The sequence below is a fragment of the Triturus cristatus genome, chromosome 5_1 (genome assembly GCF_964204655.1).
Source record: "Triturus cristatus chromosome 5_1, aTriCri1.1, whole genome shotgun sequence".
Lineage (NCBI taxonomy): Eukaryota > Metazoa > Chordata > Amphibia > Caudata > Salamandridae > Triturus > Triturus cristatus.
Window position 1 is genome coordinate 304,188,247 of NC_140587.1, and position 23,363 is coordinate 304,211,609.

Below are 23,363 nucleotides of genomic sequence, written 5' to 3' on the forward strand. Positions count from 1 at the left end.
TCTGATAAATATTAGTATAATGTAAAAAATGACAACTTGTAGCCTTTCTGGGGCAGACCTGGTATTCCTATTAAATTATCAAAATTAGCCAATAAATATATCCTCAATATATATACAGATGATATTTAAAGCATTTTAGTGGCAATAAGCACATTTAATTATGCAAAATGCAACAATTAGAGGGATTTCACTTGGGCTCCTTTAATTACTTATTGTGCGTCCTTGGGTGTATTTACAGTCCTAAAGATTCTTACAAAATATAATTTAATGTAAATACTCAATTGAACAGAACAAAGTGTCTGGTTTTCAGAGAAACTGCAGGTTTTATATTGCTGAAAACTCTTTTTTGCCAGTTAACTTTTACGTAAGTGGAACTTGGAAAAATACTGCTGTGGTAAATATTGCACATAAATTGTTACAGTTGTTATGGCTTTCTCCAGAGACGTTATGCAGGTGCTTTCCATAGGTTTTATTAAAAAAAAAAAAAATCTGTCACAAGTTTAGTGTCCTCTCCAGAAAACATCAATCTCGGTTTCATTGTTATAGGAATGTTGTTTGTTACCTTTGTGCTCAGAATAACGCTTTATCAATCGATCCTATTGCTATTCTTTAGTGTTTCCAACCCAACAGAGTTTTTTATGTGATATCCTTAAATTAAGTTTCCAGGTAATTTCAAGGGGATATTGTCACATTGGTTTCAGCCTTGAATGTTATTCAGTCTCTTTTATCCCACTAGTTTCCTTGACACATTAGTGATATAGTGTCCACACATTTGTATTGCTTAATGCTCAGTGAGATGAGTTTATATTTCTTTATATTAAATTATATGGAAAGGTTCGTACTTTTCCCAGTTTCCAGAGGCATGGAGTGCGGGCCCCGCAACATCAGTGGTAAAATGACCCAACCTCCACTGTTTTGGCCCAGCAGGCCCTGTATGGCCTGTGGGAACTAGGTCTGACATTTGGCAGCAAGTGTTGGAATATCGTACAAAGGCCCGCTTCAAGCCACTACAGCAGTTCCAGCCTTATTACCTGTAAAACCTGCACATCAAGAATGTCGTATACAGGGTCAAGGGAGTAGACCTTGGCACCTTGCCTAGATAGGTTGAGGGATCTGTGTCTGGATAGAGAGCGGAGGGCTCCCAGAAGCAAGTACAGTGAAATACTTGTGAGCTTAATGAAAACCCAGTGAGAAAAACGGGAGTGGAGAATAGAAACTGAAGTAGATTCTGGGGAGGGTATATTGATACAAACCCAGGTTGGGAGTGTTGTAGAATCAAACTCTCTAAGCCCCACAGTTCAGTTTGCTCCTGGAGACACCATGTATTTTTCTCAAAACTGATTTCTAGTGTTTAGTTGGCACAGACTCAAGAAATTATCCCCTTTGAAGGGTTAAGTATAGCAGAGACCCTGAGCTCGAAGTTGGCTCTCCAGTGAGTGGATGTTGAAGAAAAGGCCCATGATTTTGAGAGGAAAAAGTTAAGATTAACTTGCCTTGTACTAGATAACAGGAGGAGGGAGAAAGAGAAGAATGGGTCCGTGCAGAGAACACAAGTGAGAGGGAAAGGCAGGACAAGAAAAGGGAGAGAGAATGGACCGGGATATAATAGCTTTCGAGGATGCAATGCTTAGGATGGCAGCTGAGACCGTTGCCCCAGGAAAAACGATTTCATTTCACACTCTTCTGAAGTGCTCTTTCAGGTTCCGAAAGAACTTGTACACATGTATGTGAAAGTACAAACTATTTTGGAATGTGTTTTTGAGATTTGCTTGTAAGGCTCAGTCTTTGCATGATGTGTCTAAGCGACATCATGGAAGAGTTGGTTGCCACTGAAAGGGATAGCAGTCATTGGAAAGATGCCTGTGGCTGAGCAGATGATGTATTGAAAGAAGCTATGATTAGGCAATTTGGGCTGAAGCCAGTTCCACACCTGCAGTAGTTTAAAGACGGCAAGCGAGGGAATGGTGTTCTATTTGAGACTAGGATTCACAGTGTTGCATCACTGGAATGAGTGTGTGAGAGGAATGAAGACTACAGATTTTCATGCCTCGAACCAGCTAATGGTTCAAAAGTGACTCATTGAGGCGTGCTAAACCCCACTTAGACAATACTTCTCAGATCTGACCGAGAAGGATCCAGGGAAACTTGCAGTTTTGACTGACAAGTGGCTATCCAACAGAGTTAACAAAGGGCTGGAACAGCGTGAATCTACGTCCAAGTGTAAGAGGATCTCTCCACAGACTGGTTCCAAATCATAGGGTAAGGGCTAGAGCAATCCCCAAGATTCCAGAGGGGGACTGAAACAAAAATGGAATTGGGTTCCTAGTCCAGGACAAAGGATGGAAAAAGGGGGACAGAAAGATACCCCCTAGCCCAAAGTGATAAATCTCTTCAAGTGTCACCGGAAGGGACATTTTAAAGCCTCCTGTCAGGTGAAAGAGCATGTACCCTTTATATGCGTAATAGCTAGCCATTATGCTCTGAAGCACTCGTGCCCAAACACAGTTGGGTTTGGGCTGGAGGCTAGTATCAAGGAGTAGAACGTTTCTGCCCCAAGGGATACAGTAGCCAATGGCACTATTGAAGAAAGGAAGTATCTCAAGCCAGAAAAGATTCTACCAGATGCTAAAAGCTGAGGCCTATTAGCCGATGAAAAGGACATGGAGTATCCAATTGCCCAAGTTAAGTTGGAGCTCAGTGGTAGATAGGCCATAGTAGACTTAGGAGTGCGAGAGAAGCAATATGCTAGATGTCTCTTAGGCAGGGATTGGATTGCTCTTAGTTTAGTACCAGGGCTAAAGCCAATGTGGCCTGGACAATATCTACTGTTTTGACTAGAGTACAGGCTGCACTTCAGTTTCAGGAAGAGACTGGGCCATTTCTGATTTGAAAACTCGAACAAGGTAGACAGCGGATCAGAGCAGACTCTGAGAGGACATCGACCTTGGCATCCACTGTGAGAGGAACGTGAGATATCTGAAGCGGACAAGGTGTTGAAGTTTGGGTCACTGCTAGAGCTGTAGGGGATGTTAGCTGGTGGGTAATCTACCCTGTATAAATTCCACAAAGCTCATGTTAAGTGCCCTACACTTGTGTGACTTCAGAAGGAAGTCCAGGAACAGGTTAGCAAAGAAGTGGTCATAAGACACTGTCTGCTAGGACGATGGCATACTGTAAAGTCTTGTGCCGGTTCCTAGCAAGAGGCTAGTGTAGTAGATTTCTTTAATTGCTGTGTAATAAAGTGCTGGTCTTTTATATAAAGAGAAGCACTGGGCTGGACTTTGAACTTATTGTGCTGCTATGGAGGTGATTTTGATTATTGAGCTCCATACCCCCTCCCTAACCTCCCTAAGAAGCCTGGAAAAGATTGCCCTTGCTACCACTCACTGAGAGTCCAGTGCAGAAAGGGTTGTCCTTGGTACAGTTTGCAGAGCCAACTTAGGGCATATCCCAGGACAGCAGTTGTAAAAAGCTTCAACTTCCACAGTTGTGGCCCAGAAACCCCTTCCTGCTCCGTGGCATACTGAACTAGGATTGACTCTGATGTAATGTCGTTTCCTTTAGAGCTTGGACCATGGCACTTTTGCACAGGTGGATCTTCTTATTGATCTTGGTGAACTGTCTGCATGGGTTATGTTTCTCTCCAGGTATATGTAATTATTTGTATCAATGTTTACACTTTACTTGCTAAAATGGTTTAGGTTTATAACATTTGTAAATTTTCTTTCTTTCACAATTTAGGTGCTTTTGATGGGAGACCCGCTGATTATATGTTTATGCTCCTATTCAACTGGATTTGCATAGTGGTATCCTTTCTTTGAAGAGTAACAATTACTTGATACTGTTTGAAATGGCCAAATAAATTAAAAGGTGCTGCACGCTTGAAGAATAAAATTCTGTTACTAGAAACACACATCACAGAAGTAAAGCTTTCATAGTTGGAAGGTTGCTTTTCTCTCAGAATTCTGCTACGTCTAAATACGGTTATTAATTTACAGCAAAAGGTAGATCTACATTTGTAGCCTCCTTTACTAAAAAGCTGATTTTAATCTTTTAAAAACTTTTTTTTACATGCTGCTGTTTTTCACTTTACCTAGCTCCCAACTCTTTGTGCCTTGATTTCTTTAAAGTAATCATACTACTTTAACCAACTTATATTTCTGTTTGTCAAGTGAAATGTTTCTTTAACCATTTAATAACAGATCACTGGTTTAATAATGGACATGCAGGTGAGTGGGCGCATTTATGTATGTATAAGTGTCATTTTTGGGCAAGCAATCATGTTTTTTAAAAATTCTGTTAAAAAAAATGTAGTGAAATTTTGCATTGAACACATCAATCTTGTATACATCCAATTGAAACTATAGGTGCAGGGGAATAACTTCACAATTAATCATATAGACATCCACCCATATTCGCGGCCATCCAAATATAATAAACGGGCAACTCCAAGACAATAAATCCGTTTTCATTGTCTGAGGGTTGTGTAGGATGGGGTTGTCTTCACAGTCCCCCCCCCATGGTAATTTTTTTTATTGTTGGTATTATTTTAGGCACCTCAGGTTGCCTGCCCATTTTCTCTTTATAGTTTTCTTGTGTTCATTCTCTTGAGGGTACATTTGCAGTTTGAACAGCCTGTTCCTCAAAACATGATCATCTAATCCACACTTTCAGTGACTTCTGCCATACTCCAGCTTGTCTCCTGCTTTGTAATATTCTCACTTGTTGAGAATGGAGGGAGCTGGTTTCATGTGGAAATAAAAATAAGAACACATTACTTGCCTTCAGTTTCCTAAGCCATTTTCCATTATCAGAATCCTGCTGATAAGTGGTTTTAGGTGAATTCGATTACAGGATTTTTTGGTAAAATTGCACCATATGAGTTTTGTATGGACACATTTTGGCACTTTTGCCTCTCGGACAACACATGAGGCAAAGTGCCCAGGATGCAGGAGAGTCCTTTGGAAACCGCTGCATAAACACGTACTTCTGCAGATACCACAATCTTCTTTAAGTGAAACCTGTTAATGATCTGGTAATACTGTACTCCTAAATACAGTATCCCATAGTATTGGTCATTTCGATTGCGGTATTAGCACATCAGGTTTTCCTGATGAGGACTTATGTAGTCACCAAGCATACATGTTCTTGTATTACAAAATCTGATAGGCACACTCCTTGCTTACATCATGGGCTGAAGGAATCACCTGATTTGATAATTGCTCGATAATGTCCCAGAGCTGCTGACTCTTAATATGTATCAAGTTTATATTTATTTACAAGCTTTTAAAATGAATAACAGGACATGAAAGTGTACCTATTTACAATATGGTCTACACAGTTCTAGACATATGAATCCTATATTTATTTACAAAGGTTTTAGAGTTAATACCATAAAAATCAATTACATTGTATTTCACAATGTTCTGGATAAAAATACCTTGGTTACAGGTTTCACAGAAGAGGGATTTTCCCCTGAATTCTAAGCTAGAGAAAATCAAAGAACCAATTTGTATACTACACGATACAAACTGAATGGCGCCTTAGATATTAAATAGAATTTTATTACTCCACTCTGAAGATCTTTCTTCGATATTCAGTGTGTTTAAAGTTTGTCATTGCTAACCTCTTTGAGTGATTATATATTGATCAAACACTTTATAAAGAAAAAATCATTGCAATTGTTGAAGTTGGTCTCACTAACTTTTCTTGGTTTTGATTTATTTTCCAGTTGCTAATGATTCCTCTGATCATGTCCGTGCTATACGTCTGGTCCCAGTTGAATCGGGATATGATTGTATCATTTTGGTTTGGAACAAGATTTAAGGTATGATAGATATATTGGACATGTATGTAGCTAGGTTGATGAGCAAAATGTTATGTACTGCATCCCCTTGAAAACAACTTTGTGAAAAATATACACCAGTAAGTAATTTGCACTAATAAATTAATAGGAAAGGAAGGCGATTGTTTTGTGATTCTCTTCTCGCTTAAAAACTGTAGGGTAGCTTGTTTTTAGCAGAATTCACTTATGGGGCTCAAAATCCAACCTATAATGATTTTCCTATTTCATGCCAATTTAGGGCCTCTTCACTTTCTTTTGCCAATGGAAACGCTTTCTCCTTGTATACAGTCTCTGCCGGACTGAAAGTTGATTCTAGGACAGAACTTGCGTATTTCTCAGTACTAATAAGCTACAATTGTTTGTCATAGGGGCTGATTGTTTTCCAATTGCATAAATCCATTGCAGATTATTTTACAATGAATCGGAGGTTAGGTGGGCAAAGTTCACTTGTTTTAGTCTAAACATTTTTAAAGTTGTTTTCTCTAACCATGTAAGTGTTCAGTAATGAGACTTATCTATGCTGTTGACTGTGTTCCTATACTCTTTTGTGCTTTAGATATATATTTTTCTTAGATTTGGTCACAGGAAATAGATGGGAAGACGTCTTTACACTACAGCGTTTTTCCTTGATGGAGACTCCTCCAATTTGTAGTTGTTGATTTTTAGAAAACAAAGCTGTACTAGCTTTTTTGTAGAATTAAGCGAAAAAAAATCACACTTCTGAGACAAGAGCACTGGGACCTTTCATGCTAAGTGCTTGGGTATTTGAAATTCTTAAACTAAGAGCCATTTTGGAGTCCTAAGGATGGAATGAGCATTGCGCTTAAAGGTCTTGTGGTGAAGGGCACCTTCCCAACGGATGTAGCTTTTTGAGGACTCAAAAAAGTGTCATCAGTGGAGCAGCACCAAATACCTGCACACCAATAGACCAGAAAATCCTTCCACCTCTAAAAAATATTTTACATGATGCATGTCACAAAAATTGATCATAGTGTTGAAGGAGTTTAGTAACATAGTTCCAAAATGTTCACCGCTAATGGCAGAAATAGGCATTGTGACAGCGTGGGCCAACTTAAAAATATAATGATAATGTTAAAGAGAACATCAATAAGTATTTCAAAGAAACCATGAAATGTAAACACAGCCTGAAAACATTATAGAGACATACAAGGACCTTTTGATGCAGCAATATCATTCAACTCAAAGTCACAAAAAGCATGGCTTTAAATGAAGCTTTAGAATCTGCCACACATTTAGAAACATATTATGATGGACTTAAGGAGAAAATAACCACCAATAAACCTATGTATGAGCAATGTACCATTACCTAAGATTCTCAGAGAGTATTCCATCCATCAGACTCAATTCTTGTTTTGTGCCTGGCTTCGAACTAATGTGACGGATGAAGTGGAAGGTAAGACGGAGGAGGAAGAACATAGTCTAAAGGAGAATTCTATACCTGAATCCATATACATTGTGTTTGCCTGTTTGCGTTCCTGCAAGGTAGCCAGAAGTGAACTCTTTCCTTCACAAATGAAAGCTGTAAACAAAGAATATTGCACCTAGATAGAGTAACTTGGTATCTACCAAAGTGTGGTCACATAGGAAAGTTAACGAAGGACGTATTTGCAAAACCAGGAACCATTTGTTCAGTAAAGCCCCTGCCCGAGATCTGCTATTTGGTGCAGCAGGGCCCGCCTCTGGTTAACAAGAGCAGAAAATCAGAAGTTTTTCAAAAGATGTAATTCTATGCACAGTGACCGTTCAGCTGTTCTGTCTACAAGGTACATCTGAAGTCAGTGTGGTAACATGGAGGAGATTACAGAACCACTTATCACAACAGTCAGATTTAAAGCACTTACATTATGCTAAATGATGCAATTGCAAATCCAAGAATCAAAACAAACAGATCAAGCTCAGAAATTGGCAATACAGATACGTCGGGCCATATCTTCCAAATATTGTTGACTAAGTATCTGACTTGCGTCCAAGCACAGAATACACCTTTTGACATAACCACCCTGTTTGGTCAACAAACGACTAACTGGTTGAAGAAGATAAACAAAGCAAATTACATTTTTAGTAAAAGTTCTGACAAGGCATATTAGAGAGGCAGACCAATTAACTGACTCCGTGAAACATGAAAAATCATTACTGATGCAAGGATAAGGTCATCAACATCCACCAGCACATATTAGTAAACTGCACAGCATATTTCTAGAGGATGATGGAACTTAACTTTTACCCGACGAAGGGAACCATCTGCAATAAACATCAGTCTGTCACATGCCCTCATGCCCCATTTGCCAACATTCTCAGAGACAGGGAAATCTAATACTTTCAGAGAAAGGAATGCCAGATACAATAAGTGACTGGTACTCTCTCGCTCCACTATTTTAGATCACAAATGTGGATCAGTTAAATGTGTGTGATTTTAATTGTAAGAAATTAAATCTTAAACAATCTGTTCTGTTCCTAGAATTTAATCACGTTGTAAGAGAAATAGTTTAGATAGTGAGAGTCATTCCAGTCCAGCATTTCCCCCAATAGTGGTCTCACTGATGCTTTTCATTTCCAGTTGGCAAAGTCACTTATCTGATGGATAATTTCAAAATGGGAATGAATCCTGCTTTGAGGTCTGCTTTATCAACAAGCCTTTGCACATTTTATTCATTAAACAACTTGTGAATAGTGTTACTGCAAAAAAAAAAAAAAGGTTTCTCGTCCATCATTCATTATCCATAATCCATATTCCTGCTTTATGCATTGAAACCACAACCTGCATCGAAACTGCCTTCTTAGCACCGGAGGGAAATGGTGTAATCTCTCACCTGTATGGTACTCCCACAAAATGTTTCCCTCCATATGTTACTTAGTCCTGTTCATCACAGAACATACAGGATTATATTCTCTAGAATATTAAACTTGTGGGCAGGTATGACTAATCGGAGCTATTACGTTCAACTGGATGTTTTGCACACTCAGTCTTTTTCTATGATATCCCTTGAATATGATGAACCCTTTTTCTTCTCTCTCTCCATAGCATTCTGCCTACCTTTCAACCACAACTTCATACCTTTTACGAGCAGCTGAATGTGATTTCCCCCTAGTTTGATTTAAAACATGTGCTTTCCCTCATTTATCTGAGAAGTAAAGTCTTAATTGTCTGAAAGAGACTACTTTTAGAAGGGAACCAACACAACCAATGACTTGAGAATAAATTTGAACTATTATTGGACAAATCTTTCCCTAAAGGGCTCTGCTACAGAGAGCAAGATATGTTCCCTGGATAATGCCAGTCCCTGTGCGTCCCAAAGGAATATAGAACATACGTTTGTAAATTCAAAGCCAATTGAGAAGCATCTCTTGCTATTCCCAAAACACTCCTTCCATCTCAAACTGCGTTTTCCTCAAGGAAATTACAAGTTAAGGGGAAACCAACAGCAAATGATCACTAAAATGGGATCTTTCACTGAATATGCTGAGGTGAAGTAATAGTCACTTCGGTATCTACAATTAAATCCTGATGTTCCTCTGCTGTTGTGACAGGCAACTGTCATTTTACAGTTAGTCCGAAGGCATATATCATTCTTAGCTTAGAACATATAACAGTAATCAAATGCATCTACTATTGGTTTATTATGGAGAAAAAAAAATACAATTGCTTTACAAATCATCTGATCTAAAACTATCCTTCTGCAGCCTTAGCTCAGAAAGCTCTCTAGATGAATCAGACACGTCTTAAGATTTTCACTCCTTATGTTATATGATCAATTGAACGTCACAATCTGGAGTTAGTCTTTATTCCGAAGGGAATGACCAGAAGACATTGCATATTTTTTAATCATTAACATAAAAGTTTGGATGATTAGAAAACCGTAGCTGTTTAAAAGTTCTTTTTTGTTTTTAATACTTGTTAAAGCCAAAAAACAAACCCATGAAGGAGAACATGTCTGCTAGTTGCTTTTAGAGCACAAACGGTGGAAACAAAAATAAGCCACCATAGTAAGTTTTAGAAAAGATTGAAACTTTGTCGTTCAGTCAGAAGCAGTATGACATTCCACGGTCTACAATGCAAAATGTAGACCACCAAGTGGATTCGTTATTGCTGTTTACTGATGAAACTGTTAATCAGAAACCATTGCAACTATGATAAGATTTCCCTTGTGGATTGCCAGGTTGTTTAACAAGACATTGATATTTGATGAAAAGGCATCAGTATTTCTAGCAAAACACTGTTGAGGTCAACCTACCCTAACTGATTTGCAAATGCAAGTTATTTCAAAATCCAAACATAGTTTGAGGAATTTCAAAGCCCCAGCAAAAGATCTCCATGGCCCAGGACCTCCATGTCATTGCAGATTGTGTGTCTTGCCAGTAAGAATAGTTCCAAAAGAGGTGGATTTCATCCAGATGGTGTGACCACCACTAATTATAGCTCCTGTCTGCATTCTTAAACTAGCCACAGGGGGATTTGTTAGTAATTTTGAAAATGTACAGGTCACCCTTTGTAACAGGTATTGAAAGAACATATCCTTTGCTAGTGCTCTTAGACCCAGTCTTTGAGGAACGGACCCTCAATCCTTTTAAATCTAATAATACTGCTTCACAAATTTTCCAAAGTTGTCATCTAGGTAAAGCTTAAAGTGCCATCCTGCTGGTAAGTGGGGCACCCTGGTAAGAAAGTCCATCTGAATAATAATTATGACTTTGATGGAAATGCCTTTTTTATAAAAAAAAAAAGTGTTTATCCTAGTTTGAGCCATGTCGCAGAGGCTTTTTCCCTAGTCCAAAGAGAAACTGTCCATCCAGTGAAGGATACGACAACTATTTTCTGAAAATTCAAGCCAGCAGAGGATCCTACCACCAGCTGTAGTAAACAGCTGCTGTTCATTGTGGACTTTCCCACCCCACTCCACCTCCGCTGCTTCAGTCTTAAACATACTCCCTAAGATCCAGATTCTAAATGGTTAGCATCTAACAGTAACATGAGGGATAAAACAAAATGGCTTTCGTGTTCCAGGTGACCCAGCTACAATTCTTTTTAAGTGAGTGTCCAGATCAAATGTAATGTGTACAGGGGAGATCTATAAATGGCCAGTTTGTAATCCATAATGTAAAAGCCTCTGCATAACATCCTGGATAGAAGACACTGGTATTCCGACAGTCTGGCAAGTAGACGGAGAGAAATGTGAGATTGAGCCAAAGGCCCTCTAAATTCCAATTTGATGATCTTTGCCTTCAACTGCAAAAGACTACCATGACTGAGTTTCCACCAGGATATTCAAAACAAGAACTTCAAATGATCACACATTCCAGTTGCTAGAGAAGTTCAAAAGCGAACATTACAGGATTACATGATTCCACAGCATTGCTTAATCCTTTACCCTAACCAAAACATATGGTCTAAATAATAATACAGACACTTATAAAGCGCAACAGCTACCTCAAACAGAGGTGACCCGGCGCTAATGGATCGTCGCATGCATGTCCCCAAAATAACAGCAAAGTCTTAAAGAGAAGTGTAGATACCGCAGAGCTGAAGAGAGATTGCAAGGCAGACACCGGGTATTGTCAACACCAATCTTCCATGATTAAGTGGAGAGACTCGAAGTATGCCAGCCAATCTTCTTGAAGAAGGGTTACCAGAAAAAGGCATAGTTCTGCTTTTGGATAAAGATACAGTACATTTTTGGAGCCCTATAAATGTATTACAGGGTGTGATCTCTTGTTCTTCATTTGCTCAAGAATAATGTTTGTGAGAACCCACAGATATTAAAAAACATTGTACCCTCAATTCCAGATATGTTTCTTCAAATCATCTCAAACCACATCTGAGTCTACCTTTAATGATTTTCAGAGTGCAGTCTAACTCTGTACCTAAACCATAAAACATTATTAGAATTCTGACATTTAGTGTAATTAATTGCAAATTGGCTTGCAAAAGGGTAGTCTCTGCCTAGGGGGGGAAAAAGAGGAGCATTGTCTTTTTCCCAACCTTGTTACGCATGGTTGTAAAATCCTAGACCTTTGAAGGAAGAGATTGCTTTTTTTTTATCACTGTAATAGGTTGATCTTTCAAGAAGATGCTTTCTCTACACTCTAATCAAATTGCAGTATTTATGCTGTCCAAAATAGAGCAGTATGGTACAATACAGTACAATGATGTCCCCATTGTTACAGTACCTTTACACCCACTGGAATGCCCCCAAGCCAAACCTACGCCAAGTCCAAATATTCTGCTAGTGGACCTAGTCTTAATCATTACCCTCTTGTAAAAAGAACACAATACGTTAGCATCTGTAACAGGAATTTGGAAAAATCTATATGAAATACTCTTGTTACAGGCTATTTGGTGAATTAATGTTCCAATCCTGTGATGTTATGTTAATGAGATTTATTAAAAAAAAGCACACGAATACCCATGGGTGTCTTGGCGCTGGGGACTCCAATCAGCAAGCTCTGCGCCTAACACTGAAAAAGCCAAGTTTTAAATTTTTTTCTAAAGCCAGTTAAGGAGCTGGCATTCCTAAGTTCTGGTGGAAGAGAGTTCCAGAGTCTAGATGTACCGTAATGGAAACTGCGGCCACCCCAATGTGCAGTACGAATTCTAGGCACCAACAGCAGTCTTGCCCCCATCGACCGAAGATGTCTGGGGCCTGTATAATTCAAGGCTTTGATGACGAGACACAGTGCCATGAATTTGATGCGCTGAAATACAGGGAGCCAGTGCAAATTGCGGATTTCGTTAGATACCGTTATATGCCTGGGAATATTGAGCAATAGACGTGCCGCAGAATTTTGAATCATCTGAAGCTTCTTTAGGCACTGATTCTGGGCATTCAGGTATAGCCCATTGCAGCAGTCTGGTTTAGATTAAATAAGAGAAGTGACTACTGTTTTCCTAGTATCCACCGGGATGTACGGAAATATCTTCCTTATTTTCTTTATAAGAAAATATGATGCAGAGACCACAGCATTGGTCTGTTGACAGAGTGTTCATCTATTGTCAATCAGTACACCCAGATTCTTTACTTTCGCCGCTGGTTTGGGTGGTATGCCCATCTCCGCCGGCCAAACACATATTGCTCCAGGTTGGCTGCATGTTGCCAAAAATCAAGACTGCCGTTTTATCGGAATTAAGTTTGAGGCAATGTGTAATCATCCATTTGTTAATAGTACTCATGCAGCTTTGAAACTGCCGAAAAGGGGAGATTTGATGTTTATATGCAGCTTCAAAAATCTGGGTATCATCGGCGTATGACGTCAAACTAAATCCGAATTCCCGGATCAATGGGGCCAGTTCGGAGACATAGATGTTAAACAAGGTGGAGCTCAACGAACTGCCCTGAGGGACACCACAAGGCAAAACGTAAGAAGCAGAGTTGAAACAGTCAATAGACACCGTAGATCTCCGATCCTTTAAAATGGAGGACAGCAGCGCCAGTGCTGCTTCACCCACTCCCAGCTTCTCCAACCGATGTTGCAAAAGGGTGTGATCAACCGTATCAAAAGTGGCAGACAGATCGAGGAGCACAAGAGAAGCTAAGCCTCCTCCATCCATCACCGCTCTGATCTCTTCAGTAGCTTTAATAAGTGCTGTTTCCGTACTGTGTTCCTTACGAAAACCGAACTGGGAATGGTCCAGCAGGCTGTTCTCATTGATAAATTGAGACAGTTGAATATTCATAATTTTATCCACTATCTTAGCTGGCATAGGTAGTCTGGCGATAGGTCGATTAGTTGATAGTTGATGGGGTTGGTGGCCTCTAAAGTAGGCTTTTTTAATAAGGGCAGGATGGACGTTTTCTTCCAACTAGTGGGAAAGATGACAGAATCGAACATCAAGTTAAAAATTTCCGCAAGCCCAGGGCTCACCAAATCTACTAATCCTTTGAGAAGTGCTGGTGGGCATGGGTCCAAAGGAGATCCTGACCTAGCTTCATTGATATGCTTTTCTACTGCTTCTGCAGAGACCAGAGAGAAATTAAACAAAGTACAATTGTTAAGGTCTGGACCACGCATTTGGGGTGAAAAACAAGGGCCAGATCCATCCTTAAAGACTTTGAAAATATCCAGAACCTTGGATTTAAATGTTGCAGCAATGTCGTTGCAATATGTTTGATTGACCTTCTTTTCTGTGTTATTGGGCGTAGCAAGTTTATTGATAACCAAAAATAGTTCCTATGGGGAATTATTAGCTGACTCAATCTGTTGAGTGAAATCATTTTTCTTTTCTAGTAGAAGAAGTTTTTTATAATCCAATAAGGCTGTCTTATATGCTTGCTTTCCCAACTCACAATAGTTTATTCGCCAACGCCGTTCCATTCGGCGACAGTTTTATTTTTCCTTCCGAAGTGATTCAGAAAACCAGGGGGCAGATGGAGTAGTCCTATTTCCGGACATTATTTTTGTGGGTACCGAGGCGTTAACTTCCTCAGAAATCCAATTAGTGTAATTGGTGACCGCTGAATCCACATGGCCCTGAAATTGAGGACATGAGGCTTCCAAGTGGGTGCGAAGAATTTATTTGCTTTATTCCATGCTTTACAGGTAGAGACAGGTGGTTTAATAATGTTAGCCTGTCCGACCATAATGCATGGAAGACTAAACTTAATAAGTGAGTGGTCAGACCATAACAGAGGGAGGATTTCTTTCACTGTAAGCTCGTGGGCTGAGGAAAAAACACCATCCAACGTGTGACCAGCCTCATGAGTGGGTGACTGCACCAGTTGGATTAGCCCTAGCACTCCTAGGGCATCTGAAAGCACCACCGTCTCTCTATTATCTAAATCTTCCACATGGAAGTTAAAGTCTCCAAGGATGGTAAAGTTCTTATTTAAGAAAATGGGTTCAAGCAGAGTGTCAAGATTGGTTAAAAAAGCACTTCTCGTACCTGGTGGTCGGTACAATAGGATGCCTTTGAAGGTCAGTTTAGGACTAAGTACAAAAGTAAATTGGAGAGCCTCATAAAAAGGAGTAGACACAGGATAGTAGGTGACTAAAAAGTGTTCTCTAAAAATAATAGCCACTCCACCACCTCGTTTTAATGACCTGTCCACTCTGATCGCTCTGAAACCCGAGGGAGTAGCAGTGATGAAATTGGGATCTGACGCAGCATCGGGCCAAGTTTCTGTTATAAAAAGGATGTCCAATCCCAAGTTTTCTATAGTGTGAGCTACTTCATATCTATTGAATGGAATGTTGGAAATATTTAGTAAAGTCTCCCTTCCCCATCTAAAGGAATGTATTCCTTTTATTATTGTTTGCATCAGATGTTGACATTAGCCTTGTGCAATTATGCATTGGTTGAATAAACCTCCTGAAATTCGCTTTGGTCTGGTCCTTGACATTAGTGGAAGAGGAAACTCCTCGTCTGTATCAGAAAGTAAAGAAAAATATGAACATCTCCAGTTTTCTGAAACTTCAAAGGTACCTCAAGCCTTCAGGTTTACATGTGTGCTTTGGATCCATTACCAGCGTGTGGTGAATCACTATAATCAAAACTCCATGAAGATTGCCTCCGAGAAGGATTGTTCCTTCTAATGCCCCGCTGACATGCTTGTGCAATGTTCCCCCTATTTTGGTGGCAGAGCAGATCTATTGCTATTCTCTATCATCTCATATACACTTTTACCTCTAAAGTGACCCTGTCAAAACTCAAGATTTTACAACCCAGCAGAAAAAAGTTTGCATTTTCCAGTTACCATTTAGAGTCCAGATCGGGCTTATACTTGCACCATTGAGTTCCTAATGACTTTGGGAACTTTGTGCATGGGAGAAGACTGCTGATGTATAGCAAATCTTTGAGATCTTCTTGGAAAATTAGATGGCCTACTCCCTTGTTATCCCTCTCCTTACCATCCATGCTAATGCAGATAGATACAAACAAACAAATGTTGAGGAATGGCAAGCAAATATTTTAAAACTAGTACAGTAATGAACAAACGGCTCCATGGCATTAGGAAAACAACAGTTTAAAACTTTGATAATCCAATGTTCCTGCACATCTGGTGGTCCTGCTCTGTGATTCAAACATACTTGAAAGAAATCCTGAGGTGTATTAAAGGTGTCTTGGGATACCCCCTCCGTAGGCATGAAACCTTGCGTACTGGAGGGCACGACGCACGCCAACCAGGCACTGACGCAACAGGGGCGGCCAAACAACTCCTTGCACTATACTGGAAATGATCGGATCTCCTTATCAATTGCATCCTTGTTTTACAAACTTTCGCAGACACCGGTGATGGTGCACATATCCCATAAGCTTTCACTAAGAAAAGAGATTCACCAACCTATGGCAACCTTTGATAGCTTACCTCTCTAAGCTGGATCTCCTGAGTTCCCAACCCACCACAAGCATATCTGCTGTTTTTCTCCTCCCCCTCCTTTACACCTGGGACTGTTGTAGTTAGTTTTGTTGTACTGACATTCACCACGACACTGAATACTTTCCTGTTCTACACCAAGGTAAGATTGAACTTTCCTCATTTCTGAAATTATTGGTTATGCTCACACGACCAAAATCAACCCCACTAAAATATTGCTTCTTATATAATGCTATATTGAATTATGTTTATTAATGCTGTTTATCTCTGTTTAATATTTTTCAAAACCAAACTATCAAAAAAACTTTAATATTTGCCTGCATTATGTCCAAATAGTGAGTGGAAATACTTAATGCAGACTATGAGCTCAGGGGAGTGGGAAGACAAAAGAGTACATGTGGGCATGATTAACTTAGGCGGGCAAGGGCATGTACCAGAGTCCATAGGATTGGCATCCTCATGAATACACACTGATCTGCTCTGTACACCGGCCAGAATTCGGCTCCCGTTTAGTGCAGCATTTCCTCACTGTGCTCAAAGTAGTTTAGTGCTTGCACTCGTCATAACAGTAGAGAGTTGCAGTCTGAACATTAGGGGAGAGATAAAGTGGAGTGCACATAATCACAGAAAACAACTATAAACATGTAAACTTCAGAAACATTAAGTTAAATAGAAGATAAAAAATGTAAGTAATTTATTCAGATCATTGTAAGAAATAACGCTGAAGTTTAGGCCTATATAGTCAGTCATAAGCTCACTTGGCGAAGCAAAAAAGGGCTTGTTTGTTGCACTGGAGTATTTCAGAATTTCTGGTCTTGCCATAATATTTTTCACAGTGAATTTGATGTGATAGTTTGTATATGAGTATTCTGCAGAAGGTACTCAGGAGACTCTAGTGTCTGATTGGCACAAACTGTGTGCCAAATATGGATACAGCCACCTGTTCTATAAACAAAATTAACCATACAAGGGCTAAAGATGTTGTGAATGCCATGCATTAAGAGTAATTTACATTCTCTGTTTTCGGACAGAGTAGCCTCCCTTTTCACTGAAATGCTTTTGTCATGAAGTAGATTATATAGAATGAATGAATGCTATGATATAACCTGACGTAAGGGTAGTTCAATTATGTTCGTTCATTTGGGTATCTTTTATGTTTCCACTAGGCCTGTTATCTACCCTGGGTCATTCTTGGATTCAACTATGTCATTGGTGGATCGTAAGTATTTGTAGAGCCCTGTTTGACTCAAATATGAAAGGACTGTAACCAGTTTCTGACCACCTACTTTCAAACAGTCCATCTACTCAGTTTTGTAACATTAGTATTTCCTAAATGCCATTCGTCTTATGAAATTATAATAATGTTTGTTAGTGAATCTGAGAGAGACTTTTGTTTTTCTCAGGATCTGTGTTCGGTGGTAATAATTGGGCAATCCTGTGGGATATATAGCTTCACCCACTTAATCTGCAGTTCATTTATGCATTTTATTAGATCCATTTGTTATCCTAATTCATTTTTAATTGGCTTATAGACAGTGTATTTGTCCATCACAGGAGTGTCGAAAATGAGTGCAACAGTCAACCCTGATCTGGCATTTGTCATTGGACTGTGTTTAATACTACACATTTTTTCTAAATATATAAAGCTTCACATTTCTGTCAACACATGGGATAAGAGGGGTACGGAAAAATCCTCCTACTGATAAAAATAATAAATAAAAAATATTTGTGAACTTAAAGGCTGTGGAGTGTCTCGCACTCCTGCTGTGAATACATTGGTCACGTTTTCAAAGCAGGAGTTGACGAAATCTTTACTTTCCATCTAGAACTTGTGTTGCGGACAAAAGGAATATAAACCAATGTTAACAACTTTCTATAAGACCTCTTCCACATACTTATTAATTGTACCTATTGTTTTCCAATTTTCAGAGTCTGGATTTGAGACTCGGGAAAACACCAAATGTTAAAAGGGACAGCAGATTAAGTCTCCTATAACTTGGGAGCGCTGTCTTGCTGCTTTTGTCTCCTCATCAAATTTCCATTAGAGCAGTCCTCCTGTACATAGATCATCTAGTACCTTTTTCATGAAGACTTTCTTTTCTGTCTGCTTTTAAATTATTGTAGAGGTATATAGCTTCACATTCAGTAAAGCCCTAATCATGTACATTTCAAATGTAGTTACTCATAGGAAAGTTAATGCAATATACTCCATTTGTAAGATTTGTGTCGAGTACCACTTTGCAGGTAGCAGTCTCCATCAATACCATTGTCTGCACAGCTTATGCTGCTTGTAGTTGCAGGATATTAACTACCCCTTTTCATGGTCTTTCATTGGTGCCATAGATCATGTTTGATTTATCAGTTTTTGACTGAGAGCTTACTTTATTATCAAAACGTATCGGCCTTTTCGCTGGGGTGCTCTATTACACTAAGTACTGATGTACAAGCACCTATGTATTTTCAGCGCTTTAAATGTTACAGGACTCTCTTTTAAAAAATCTGTATACATCTGTCTCATGAGATGTTCTTTCGAGTATTGTTTTTGAGATAAAAGGCTTGCTCCACCTCAGATAGACTTTTTGGAGGAGTTTTTTTCTTCTAAACAGACTGCAGAGATGTGAAGTTAAGGTTCACATTAGCATCTAATTCCATAAAAAATAATAACACGTCTAGGCAAGAATCATATTTTTGTGATATTTTCTGAGATGGCTTTTGAGGGTAGAGCAATAGAAGTGTTACAGTTGAGACCAATTTTCGTTGTATTGCCCTTCCTCGCTCATTCTCCATTATTGCGGAGGTTTGATGTTCTAGTATCCTGTAAATCCCATGTAGGATGTGCTTACATTAGTGCATAACCATGTATTGAAATACAAATCCAACATTTAGTATTGTAAATGATTGCATTTTGATCGATCATTAGGAGCAATGATCACTAAACACATATACTTTCAATATTTGTAACTTCTTTGTTATGTTAGTTAGAACAACATACTATTTTTATTTGTCACCATGCCATCTCATACAGAACTAGACATATACACATGAGCTTTGGCCCTGCTTCAGTAGGAACCGTCCAGCCCAAACTGTCAGGCCAAACACACTCTGACCCAGAACCCAAGCAACCCTGACTGGTTTTGGACTATTTGGACAGCTGGGTATAGCTGGAGCGCAATGGAACAGTGAACCAGGGACCCGGGTCTGGGCATATCTGTCACACCTAGATTGTTACATTAGGGAAACAAAAAAAAATATCTACCATATGTCTTAAGTTCTATATTTTTTTTAACTTACTACAGTATTACTCCACTGATTGCAGTATACCTAAAACAATAGATGGCCACTCTTTTTCTTGCATATTTCTAATGGTTTGATTATGCACTCTCAAAAGTGTTTGACAAAAATATTTTTGTAAAAAGTGGAGAATGTCAAATGATTGATATTTGCCTTGCTTCTTGATTTCATTACATATGTGTGGTGTACAAAAATACATTTTAAAATATCTCTTGCAAAATGCAATGTTATTTGTTTTTCTCTCTTGCAGCATAATCAATGAACTAATAGGAAACCTAGTTGGCCATCTTTACTTCTTTTTAATGTTCAAATATCCAATGGATTTAGGAGGAAGGAGTTTCCTGTCCACTCCTCAATTTCTGTGAGTTTAACTATATTTATTTGTATTCTATAGTATTCTTTTAAACAAGAACTCCAGGCTTATTCTCTTCTTTTTCATTATAAAAACTTGCCGAAAAAGAGTCAACAGGTAGGGATTTTACTAAGAACTTTAAAAGTACTTCTATGTTGGTATTTTGGTTCATGCACTAGCTATTGTATTGCTACCATATAGAGAGCAAAAGTGTCTATTTGGACTTTCCTTGAGAGCGGTGTAAGAACAAAGTAGAATTCTTAAATACTTAGTGTAGTGACCCAGCTATAAAAGTGAAATTTACATACTGATTGTTGTGTGCAACTAATATTAAATGGGAGCATAGCAAGACAGTCCAACATCAGATCAGTGAAAAGTATTCAAAATGAAAAAGAAATACTGCAATACAAAATATTTCGGTATTATGGAACAGTGTTTATTTTTCCAATATACTCTGTTTTACTATTTAATGTTTTTGCTTAATTCTGCTCAAATGTGCATACACAAAAATGTAAAAAAGCATTTGGAAGAATTTCAGAAAGTAATCAGTGGATGGGGGAGCTGGAGAACAATAAGAGAAGCAAGGTAGAATAGAGTAGTATTGTAGGTTCCCCTCATTTATTTAAAAAAAATAAACGGCACAGACACAGATGATAATTCTATTATCCTAAAACCGATAATATAGTGAATCTCACCAACATTCAGATATTCCTAGCACAACCAATGTGTAATTTTCCTAGTTCAGATTTGGATGGAACCTCTTTCATGGTGGGTGATAAAGAAGGTAAAAAATGTTTTTGCTGACCTTGCTTAAGTTGTAAGTTTATGGAAATTGTTACAATTTAAAGCATTAAGTTTAGATTAATATCTCCCCTGTACAACACACATTTGGTATGACAAGATTTTTAACATTTCCACGTTGCGAACAGGCGTTTGCGCCCGCTTTGTGCCCCCCTAGGCACTTTGGTATTACAGAAGGGGCAGCAGACACTTGTGCGGCCCCTTCTGTAAAACTAATAGTGCACATAAAGCACCAACACTATCTTCAGAGGGCATTCCCTCATTTGCATGGGGGTGTGCCCCATGCAAATGAAGGAATCCCTTTGCCTATAACAGACGCGGGCGCAGTGGCAAAGAAGCTCTCAGGAGGCACACTGACAGTGTGCAATCTAAAAGGGGGCGCACTTTCAGTGCACCCGTTAATGGCAGACCTTTGAAGTTGGGGAAAAAGGGTTCCCATGGACCCCCCCAGACATCCCTTTGCGGGCGGGTGTAGTCCACTCAATACACTCGCCAGCAAGGGGATCTCTGTTCCCACCGCAAAGTGCATGCAGGTTGCTGCCTGCACTGTAAAAACACGGAGCGGCTTCAAAGCAACCGCTCCGTTTTTCACATGAATGCGCTGCCCCCAGGGCAGAACTTTCATCATAATATGGCGCATTTTCCTTCATTGCGCTGGGCAGACATTTTAAAAGGTGTGCCCAGCGCACTGAAGGAAAATGCCCTGCATGTATAATACGGCCCCTAATGCAGCACGTTTAGGTGTGTCCATGCTTGTAAAACCTCACACATTATCCATTTTAATAATATTAATGAGATGCCTCTTGGAGAAGTTGCTGCTTATCTGGTATTACAAGCGAAAGCGTTAGTTCACATTAAATTTTAGGCCATGTCCATGAAGTTTAAATTTAAAGATGTGCATTACAATTGTTTCTAATGCTACTCACATATGTTTTATGCTTCTAGGTATCGATGGCTTCCTAGTAGAAGAGGAGGAGTATCTGGATTTGGTGTTCCACCAGCTAGTATGCGTCGGGCTCCAGAAGATCAAGGAGCAGCAGGTGGAAGGCATGCCTGGGGTCAAGGATTCCGGCTAGGTGAACAGTGACCCACTTTTAGCACTTTTCACAAAAAAACAATGCTATTGCACATAGAACTCTGGCGCATAATTTTTTGAGGACCGTTCTTTCTAGCGCTGTTGGATTTAACCCCTGAAGAATACTTTCTGATGTAAGGCAAAGTAAACATTTTTACGGAGGTAAAAACCCTTCAAAATAGTGAGCAATGCTCTACACAGCCTTTTCATCTTAACATATCTTCAAAATGTTCTTTTGGGAGCATCTTTCAATTTGTCTTTGATATGTTTTTTTTTTCTTTATCGCTGATGCGATTTCAGGACTCCTTAATGAATGGGTTTCTCTATTTTTTGCGGCCTGGCCTCTATCAATGGAGAATATGATAGTCATCTTGCTTGTGAGAATATTTTGAATCTAAAGCTGATTTTTAGAATTACCCAGTATATTTTTTGAGTTCAATATGCCTCTTTTGTAAACCTCTTACATGCAAACCGTATTTCAAAATTGCACTTCCTTGATTTTTTAGTTTTCTTGGTAGGCTCTTCACTTCTACAGTCTTCCTTTAGCGCTTAAGGAAGAAAAAGCATAGATGCCTTCCTAGGGAAAATAAATACTTTGATATTGGTAACGTGACAACTCATCCAAAATATGTCTCTAACCCAATGTCATTTCGGAATGTTTTCCAAAACTCAAATTTCCTTGATGCGCTGCTGTCAGGTGAAATAGCTGAATTTTTTTTTCTTTCAAGTATGAGAGATGGAAACTTAGTACAGTGTTTGATAAATGACTAGATGACAGCACCAGGGAACAAAAAGGTAACCACACTTGACCTGTATATAATCCTGTTTTATCTGTTCATTTATATTGGGCAAAAATCCAATTAAAATCTTCTTTTCAAATGATAATTGGGGTAATCCTTTTATATGTATTTTGATAAATCTGTTTGTATGTCCTTTGTTCCATTTCCACAAAGTAAGGTGATTGTGATCCCACATAGTTTATGTATTTCAAATCGATGAATGTTCCAAGTCTGTTATTCAGAATATGGATGCATTGAGTGTGGCATATTCTTGAAGGAGACTGAAGTGCCCTCTTTCAATGATTTAACAGTTCAGTCTTTTTTTTTTTTTTTACCCTGATGCAGTACCACTTTATTTATCATTAGCACAGGTAGAGTGAGAATTTATAAAGGACTGCTCTGTGAACAAAATTGGCTCAAGGCATTCTCCTGATTAACGGAAGGTGCGATGGTGTAATAAAGTACAGGTTTTCGGCTTTTGTCTGAAGAAAATATGAAGTTGGTGATCATCTTAAGCAGTACATTTGAAAGTGTGTCCATAGCTATTGCAAAGTCTCTTCCTTCGATGAAGCACCCTCTGAGCAGACAGGGTGAAGAATCTGCATGATTTGTAAATTTGATCAGATACTCCTGTGTTGTACAAATGTTGCATAATAATTGCATTTAATAAAGGCTACAAATCAGCTTATGATTTTAGAGCACTTAATGCATGTTAGTAGTGCATTATATAGCAGAGTTAACATACCAAGTTTTTATTTGTAGTGGAACAAATGTAATATATTATTTTGTATTTATCATGATTAGAGAATCAGATTTTTAAAATAAATCCTGCTTTGATTCACTCAAAGCATTGCAAAGGTAAGTTCTTTTTATTTGCATTAGTTCCAGACGT

At 38.9% G+C, this 23,363-nt stretch overlaps 1 protein-coding gene across 1 annotated transcript in view; it reads left to right on the top strand.

The window, feature by feature from the left end:
- DERL1 (derlin 1) overlaps positions 1-23,155 on the top strand; it is a 57,508-nt gene extending 34,353 nt beyond the window's left edge. The window contains exons 3-8 of the mRNA XM_085605034.1: positions 3,742-3,806; positions 4,203-4,229; positions 5,732-5,827; positions 17,340-17,392; positions 19,715-19,825; positions 21,563-23,155. Of these exons, the coding sequence (XP_085461160.1) occupies positions 3,742-3,806; positions 4,203-4,229; positions 5,732-5,827; positions 17,340-17,392; positions 19,715-19,825; positions 21,563-21,704 (494 nt within the window). The 3' untranslated portion in view covers positions 21,705-23,155. The remainder of the gene's footprint in view (positions 1-3,741; positions 3,807-4,202; positions 4,230-5,731; positions 5,828-17,339; positions 17,393-19,714; positions 19,826-21,562) is intronic.
- Positions 23,156-23,363: the final 208 nt, after the last annotated feature.